The sequence below is a fragment of the Podarcis gaigeae genome (genome assembly GCF_964106915.1).
Source record: "Podarcis gaigeae genome assembly, chromosome: 2".
In the NCBI taxonomy this organism is placed as follows: domain Eukaryota; kingdom Metazoa; phylum Chordata; class Lepidosauria; order Squamata; family Lacertidae; genus Podarcis; species Podarcis gaigeae.
Genome location: NC_139679.1, coordinates 64064889 through 64073557, shown reverse-complemented (window position 1 = coordinate 64073557; position 8669 = coordinate 64064889). Strand labels below are relative to the sequence as shown.

The window sequence follows — 8669 nt, the reverse complement described above, 5'->3', positions numbered from 1 at the left end:
AACTGGTTGGCCCCACCCAAGCTAACAAGCATAATTTTCTAGCTAGCTCTGTGACCTTTCAAGACATCTCAGGGGCTTTATGTGTGGGTGTTTGACCAAGGATCTGTTTTGTAAGTCAGTGCTCTCCTTTCTCATTAGAGAAATTATTTCGCTGCAGCTTGCTAACTATGGGCAATAACCATGATGATAAAGCCCATGTACCTGGGACCCCAAGGGTTCAGCCTCTATTGCATGTGAAAATCCTTTATTTATTCCATTGGGAAGTCTTCCCAGATGGAGCTCTAACAGCATGTCAAGATTGTCATCTGCTCACCTCTGCATTATCAGCCAGCCCCTGCTCTCTCTCCTAGCTCTAGATTTTTATTCAAATCAAGAGGGATAATGATCTACCCAGCGAGTAGCAGAGCACGGACAACCATCTCAGCCAGTAGTACATTTTTAAGTGGGCATCACATGCTAAACACTGTTGCCCATTTCCCCGCCAGCAGTGGGTTAACTTACAAGCAAAAGTAAGCCGCAATACCTCTCATTTTTTAAAAAGAATCTGTATACCGGAGTTGTGTACAAGATGCCTCCATTGTACACTCACTGCTTTGACACAACCTTCGTGCTGAGATGTCGTCAAGAAAGGATGGTGTGGTCAGTTGAGTGATATACTGGTTGAATGGGAAGACGCATCTGTCTTTTCTATTCTATCCCTGCCCAAGGCACCCGTTAGCTATTCAGAAGCATAACATCCATTCTAAAGTTTTGAAAAGGAAACAATCTCCCACATATGCTATTCTTTCTTGAAGTATGGTGACTTGATGGTACCCTGGGGTCTAGCCCTTATAGCGGCAATAACTAGGAGACCAGCCCCAAAAGCCCACAAAGCAAGGACTTCCTTCCTCCGAGCAGGAAAGCTTCAGCGCCTGTTGTGGAATTCTTTGCTTACCGCACTGTGTGACTCCATGGGGAACTGTTATCGGTTTTGGAGGCACTCATTGCTTCTGTAAACATGAGAGACTCCTTCCCCGCCCCACCTCAGTTTCATAGGAAGCCCTTAATTCTCAAGGACTAGATGCTCAATGAGCAAACACAGAGGTACTGTCCCCTGGCGGAACAGCAGCCATCGCCCAGAGGCGGCAGAGATTTCTGCAGAGGACAAAGAAAGTAAGTTCCACTGGATACAGTATGTAAGGCACAACACTGCAATAGCAATGGACCTCCAAACCACCCTTGGGGATGTCCCTCACTGCCATTGCTCCACAAGCTTGAGTGTTTTGCCTGGGTGGTATGCCACGGGGGCAGTTCTGCACAATGGGAATTGCATGGTGCTTATGTGCGTTCATGAAGGTGTTCCCACAAGATGGCAGCATCAGCTCAGAACTAAATGCAGCCAAAATGTAAAACAAAGAACATTACAGTGGTACCTTGGTTTTCAAACTTAATCCATTAGAGAAGTCCATTCCAAAACCAAGGTGTGCTTTCCCATAGAAAGTAATGCAAGATGGATTAATTCGTTCCAGACTTTTAAAAACAACCCCTAAAACAGCAATTTAACATGAATTTTACTATCTAACAAGACCATTGATCCATAAAATGAAAGCAATAAACATTGTACTACAGTCACGCAGTCAATCAATCAGTAGCTGAACTGGGTTCCACACAGTCACAAAAACAAAACAAAACAAAAACGCAAAAACAAAAACGCAAAATGAATAGCAAAAACAGACAGACCTCAGCGTAACACTCAAAATGGAGCACATTCAGCTTCCAAAAAAAGTTGGCAAACCGGAACACTTACTTCTGGGTTTACAGTGTTTGGGTTCCAAGTTGTTTGAGTACCGAGGCGTTTGAGAACCAAGGTACCACTGTACAAGAGAGTTGCACCTGCACAACCAGTCATATGAATTGCTGGTTGAAATGCAACTGTGTGGAATGCAATAGTGAGGGAGCATGTGTGCAGTGATGCCTCTTGTTGTGGAAACTTCCACCAAACTAATATAATCACCAGGGTGTTACAGAGGTGCAGTTGACATTGCTGCAAGTATGTAGAGAACCACTTTGCACAAACTGATGGCTACACAGCTTCACCCTTGCAGTCATATTTCGGCCAGCATCTATCATGAAACCACGGCAAGCATAACTTGTCTACAAGCTTTATTTTACCTGCCACCTGGATCCCCGTTTCAAAGCTGATACTGCCACCTTCTGGCAGAATGCGTCCATTAACAGCTCACAAAACCTCAGCCATTCTAATGATGATTCACTTTAAAAAAAACAAAAAAAACCCTTCATAATCCATTGCAAGGTAATCCAGAGATGCTGAAAACCTTGATCGGTGTTCAAATTCTCAGCTGAAAACTAAAGATTAAAGGGTTAGAATGAAAATTTTTAAAAAGTGATTTTAAACCTCTGATCTATTTATTTGGCTATTTCATTGATGGTAATTATTTAACTGTTGTTTATTATGTCATTATGTCAACACTGGTTTTAGCAGTTTTTGCATTGGATCATGGTATGTTAATCAGAGTTCCCATGAAAGTATGTCAGAACTGGGAAGTATCAGTATAAACCAGGTCCAATGAATGAACTAGACTGTTCCTCTAGAGCAGCCTTTCCCAAGCTAGTGCCTTCCAGAAGTTTTGGATCACAACTCCCATTATTCACAACCAGCATGGACAATTGTTAGGGATGATGGTTCATGTAGTCCAAAATATCTGGAAGGCACCAGGTTGGGGGAAGCTGCAGTACTGCGTTGTATTATCTCTCTGATTTGCAGTATGCTGTGTGGCCTGCACATCACTGAAAAGGATTTGATGCTATTTTAGAATGCCTCTGTGGTAATACTTTCTGCAGCTTTGAGGTGCCATTAGCCACGACTTTGCTCAAGTTCCTGTTTGTGAACACAGACAGTTACTTGCAGAACAGAAGCTGAGAGTCCTAGTCCCTGTAAAAACCAAAAACCAAAACCAAAACATTGATTTGCTGAGCCTTTAAAAAATAAAGCTATGTTCCCCATTTCCATTTCACAAAAGCAGAGAGAGGAGACACACACAAAGAGACCCCACACAAATGATCTAAAAACAGACAACCCCATTTTATTAGCAGTTAGTTCAACAGGACCTTACATTAGTGACACAGTTTTCTGAACCCAAAATGAGTTCAAGTACAGATTAAAAATAAGGGAGAAAGACTCTTAAAATGTATTCCCTCCCCTTTCCTCCCTTCCCACCAAGAAAATACCCCCTTCCCATGGGAAGCCATACAGAATCTCATGCAAAACATAAAAATCTTCAGAGCGCTCGTCCTTTCATAAAGAACAAACCAAACAAACCCAGTAACAAAACAATTGTCCTCCTTAAAAACCCAGATATTGACAAGATGCCTGACATTTGCTCAGCCTTATGAATGTTGCTGACCAGTGGAAAGGCAGATTTCTCCTCACACTGTATAGGCTAAACCACACCAGATTTGGGAGCAGGACAAATTAATACTTTTGAACAATGATCATGTATAAAGGTTTCATCTTTTTTTGTATTTACCGCTTTGGCCATGTGATGCCTGAACCTGACACAACGGATACCTTCAGGAGCTAAATTCAAAATGCCTTTGTAAAAAAACAAAAACAAAACTTCTGCATCATTTTGCTGCTTTTTGTGTGCACACTGCTCACAAAATTCGCAATGGGGTCAACTTTTGGGCTGCAGCTACCATTGCCTCTGCAGATTACCTGAGGGCCACCACACAAATCCTTCATACAGATAAATGAGGCCATGCTTTTCATGTTACTTAGCATCTAAACCTGTGGCTTGACCTTTCTGGACGTTAGAGAGACGGGCATGGGTCAAGAACCGGACAGGAGACTTCACAGCCTCTTGGGCTTCAGCTGTAAAGAATATTCCACCTATAAAGGGAAGGGTACTATTTTGCAGGACGCAGGTGGCGCTGTGGGTTAAAGCCTCAGCGCCTAGGACTTGCCGATCGAAAGGTCGGCGGTTCGAATCCCTGCGGCGGGGTGCGCTCCCGCTGCTCGGTCCCAGCGCCTGCCAACCTAGCAGTTCGAAAGCACCTCCGGGTGCAAGTAGATAAATAGGGACCGCTTACCAGCGGGAAGGTAAACGGCGTTTCCGTGTGCAGCTCTGGCTCGCCAGAGCAGCGATGTCACGCTGGCCACGTGACCCGGAAGTGTCTCCGGACAGCGCTGGCCCCTGGCCTCTTAAGTGAGATGGGCGCACAACCCCAGAGTCTGTCAAGACTGGCCCGTACGGGCAGGGGTACCTTTACCTTTACCTTACTATTTTGCAGAAACTTTTACACTAAAACAGGTTTGTTTGTTTTTGCCTTCAACAGGATTGATTTTAAACAAGCATCGAAGCTGCAGCAAGGTCAATACACTATGTGGAAACTATGAGAGAAAGAAAGGCCCAGGATGCTATCTTGTCATAAAGCAAGTCTCCTAGAGCAGGGGTGAGAAAAAGGTAGATCAGGATGCAAGGGCAGATCTCTGGGTGCCTTGCAGTGAGGGTTTCCAACTTCTAACATAGTAACAACTTTTATGTCTCTCTCTCTCTCTCTCTCTCTCTCTCTCTGTGTGTGTGTGTGGCTTTTTTTTTTTTTTTTTTTTACTGAAAAGGCTGAGAGATCAGTTATGGTAATGGAAAAACTCCTGGGCTGAGTATGTACTCACCCCTTCTAACCAATTCTAAAAGCCCCACTGAACCACTTTGCAAATATTCAGTGCATGTTGTGGAAAAACCAACCAAGTAGTCGTACCTTGGTTTTCGAACAGCTTAGTTCATGAGCAACCTGGAACTTGAATACCGCAAACCTGTAGGTAGGTGTTCCGGTTTGCGAGCTTTGCCTTGGAAGCTGAACATCCGGCGTGGCTTCTGATTGGGTGCAGGACGCTCCTGGAACCAATCGGAAGCCGCACCTTGGTTTCTGAACGTTTTGGAAGTTGAACGGACTTCCGGAACACATTCTGTTTGAAAACCAAGGTACGACTGTAGACCCCAGCAACTGCCCACCCCTGTCCACTGCCACATTTTTGCAGCCAAGCCTTCCTTGCTTCTGCTGCTTTGTAGATTTGTCCTTTTTCAATCTGAGTAGCAATTAAATTTGTAGAGGGTAGCAGTTTCTGGCCCTGTGCCTTAGGCTGCAAACACTGGGAAAGGCTACGACAGCATTCTGTGTGTCTTGTCACTTTCATTCACTGCGACATCTGCCCAAAATTAACTCACCAGGGCCTTGAATTGCAGCAGCAGGAGGAGCAGTTGTCCCACATGCAGATTACTTTACTCGTTTGGTTGTTAAAAAGTACTGTTCTCGTGACAGGCCTACTTCCCCAGTTCAACTGCACTCCTAAGCTTATTTATGGCTTCTCACCTGTAGTGCTCACAAAGCACATCACCACTAGATTTAATTGAGCAGGAAAGATGGCCCTGAGCTTCAGGTTTTAAGGCTGCTACCAGTATTGGGCAAAGGTGGGGGCGATGCTTATAAAGGTTACTTGTCCAAATACTAACTCCTGTTGCCAGATCTATTGCTAACATGAAGGCTCCCCTTTAAAACTACAAAGTGCCCAATAGCTAGAAATCCACAGATTAAGGGGAGGGGGGTTTTTTTGGTCAAATTCCAGGTTTCAAAACCCTTCAACATAGGACACATGCGGGTGACACAGGGCTAGACTAGACAGGACTATAGCATATGCTATTTGAATGCAGGTCTGCTCCTACCATGCAAGAAATAGTTGAGGAAGATGGGCGTGTGCATTTTAAAAGAGCACAGTGCCCCTTCCCAGCCACGGTTCACTTCCTTTCAGTCCCTCTCACTGAAAGCACTTTTCTCCCAGGTAAACGCACTTTTGATATCAGGGCTCAGCTGAGGAGACAAAAACCTGCAGCAGGCGGGGTTCTGCACTCCTTGTTCATGTGCCCCTTTTGCAAGAACTCTCTTATCCTCTCCCTTTTTTCTATGTAATCAGTATTTAGAACGCAGAGGTGTCTTGCTTTGGCTCCATCGCTCGTGGCACAACCTGGCAGAGGTCACAACCTTCACACGGCACAGCCCATATTGCTACAAACAGAAAGTGCTCCCTTACTTATATCCTAGCACATGGCTTCACGGAAGAAGGAGCTTCCTTGAACAGGGAGGTGGGGGAGAGAAACAGGCAGATCCAAGAGGGCCACTTCTGAAAGTATGAAGCCTTCGTACTGACTACTCTGCTCTTCCTATTTGAAAAGGGGGTAGGTGTTCCTGGGAAGGAAGGGTCTCTTCAATGTCAGTGTAGTTTGGGTCCATTGTCAAAAGTTCCGTAGTGTAGAAGGCCACATGAGAAACAATTTAATCAGGAAGAATAAGAGGCATCATCTCAACATGAGTAACCCTCCACTGTCACCATCTCCAATTCCATTTTTTCTTCTCGAGCAGTTGCATATTCCTTACTGGTTACAGTTGTTTAAATAAAGACACTGAATAAAAAGGTAGAGCTGAAAGGCATCTGCTGTTTCTCGACTCATCCGCTAGATGGGGCTCAGGCACAGTGTCAGGGGGAAGCATAGGCCCTGTGTGACTGGGAGTCACTAGGTGGGCCGTGTGCAGGACGAAGAAGCACCTGGTTGGGGAAACCAGTGAAAGGGAAGCTGAGGGAAATGATGCCGTTAATGTCTCCAGCCTCCGCAGCAACCTTCCCCACCCCAGTACCCTCCAAACTCCTATTGGGACTCCCATCAACCCTGGCCACTGAGCTGGGGCAGCAATAGAAAACATGGACATCAGGCTGTTCAGCCAAATCCATGGCCTTTCTCTGCAGCGAGAAAAGGGACAAAATAATAAAAATAATAAAGAACCTAATCTGGAATGCAAACTACGGCATCCATAGTTCTGGCTGGGAAAGGAAAGTTACTAAAATACTGTTTTATCTTAGTGCTCAAGCGGTTCAAAGTTCTTAAGTAACCTTTTTTGGCAGCTGCCAGTCCAAGGCTGTCATGTACACCCCAGGCCTCCTTTTCATGATCTGGGAGGGGGGGCCATGTGCGCGAAGAGCAGCTAGGATACTGAATGGCGTCAGTCTTTTAACCACAGGAACCACCACTCACACAAAAACTTTGTGGCTGCAGGCAGGGGTGCAGGATGAGGGCGTGTTAAGATAACCCTCTGGAGTGATTTCGCTTGGTCAGATGTGTGTGTCTTCCCCATCCTTATCCCCCTCCCATCCCCTGTGCACACCCCTCTCAAAAATCCCCAAATAAGAAGACCGGAGGAGAGAGGGGAGTGGGAAATCCATCTTGTATAACCTAAGTATTGCCAGCACCGTAGTCTTTTTCAAAGTCACCATGTATATATATATATAAAAAAACCACCTCTTTCAGCTAAGAACTCTACTGAGTAACACCATCCCAGTCCGGTCTGGGCTTTATCCCAAATTGCATAAAGTAGGTCCATGCTTGCAGCAGGGGCACTCCCCAATCCAGCTCCAAGGTCGTACTGCCCTCGCGGTCCCTTCTCCAAACTTCCATGGGGGCGGGAGCTGTTACTAAGCAAAGCCCCCTGGCTGCCGGCCAGTCCTTCGTTTCTTCCTTCTCCATCATCTGTTGAGAAGGAGCTGGCTTGCTGTAATACTATTTCAGGTGATGGGACTCAGATGCGGAGAAAAAGCAGATCCTTGAGCAGATCCTCTTTGCCAGGAAGTGGCATTACAGACTACAGGGGGCAACCTCAACACTAGCGGTAAAGCACAGCACTCCTGGGGAAGATGGAAGAGGTCGCTGTAGAGCTGGCTTCGGCCAAGGTGTGTAGCGAAGTCATTCAACTCAGGTGGTTGGTCTCAGGCAGTCATCTTCTTCCAAGCTACAGCATTTAACTGAATGGGCCTGCTATTTCTCCCCGCTGCCCCATTTCCCCCAGATGATCTTGAATGGATATTGCTCAAAATGCTTCTTCCCTGGTTGTGTATATCATCCCACACCATTATCACATCCTTTTGGCTCGGCATACAGGTTCCGAGATCCTCCGCACGGACTCATTCTACTATTGCTCAATACAGGAGATAAGAAGTGGCTATCTTGTGTTCTGGAGTTCCTCCCTCAGCCACGTCGGCAGAGTCTGGCCCATTTTGTACAGTAGCTTGGATAGCTCTATGTTGTGGTCCCTGTAATAGTCCCTCAGGAACGCTCTCGACTGCAAGAGGAGGAAAGCAAAGAATAATGACTAAGGTGCCGCTGTGTAAAAACTGTGTTAATACGCAACGGACGTGCTGCATCAGAGGGGACAGCTGAGAAGCAGCCTGCTCAGGTGGCTCCCATCAAATATATAAACCCCTTGAAAGAGGGATGTGGTTTCGGTGCTCGACTGGGCCACACAACAGAAGCTGCCTCTCTACTGCCAGCATGCGGCAGTGCCTTCTTCTGCCAGGGATTCATGGAGGCTGAACTCAAACTTCCAGCAAAAAGATGCCAATGGATTGGGGTTGCTAGGAACTGCAGTTCAACCCAGGAGGGAGATATGCCAGGAGGAAGACAGAATCAATGCACTGCAAGAATCTTCTGGGGCTTTCAAAGCAGTGGTGGGGAAGAAGGGAGAAACCACTGGCAAGTCCATCCCCATTCAAGGCGAATACCACTGATGGAGTTGCCACCTAAGGAAAGCTTCTGGGATCAGGCAGGGCTGGCAGATGGGGGATATTT

The 8669-nt window shown here is 46.1% G+C and overlaps 1 protein-coding gene across 2 annotated transcripts in view; it reads right to left on the bottom strand.

The window, feature by feature from the left end:
- Positions 1-3063: 3063 nt before the first annotated feature.
- Positions 3064-8669, bottom strand: part of NDST1 (N-deacetylase and N-sulfotransferase 1) — a 79439-nt gene continuing 73833 nt past the window's right edge. Inside the window, exons 15-17 of one of the 2 annotated variants that reach the window (XM_083728683.1) lie at positions 4612-8163; positions 4281-4570; positions 3064-3906 (exon numbers count right to left, since the gene is read on the bottom strand). In XM_083728683.1, coding sequence (XP_083584809.1) covers positions 8044-8163 — 120 coding nt within the window. In that variant the 3' untranslated portion in view covers positions 3064-3906; positions 4281-4570; positions 4612-8043. Of the gene's footprint in view, positions 3907-4280; positions 8164-8669 lie in introns of both variants that reach the window. The other variant, XM_083728682.1, reaches the window with a different exon arrangement.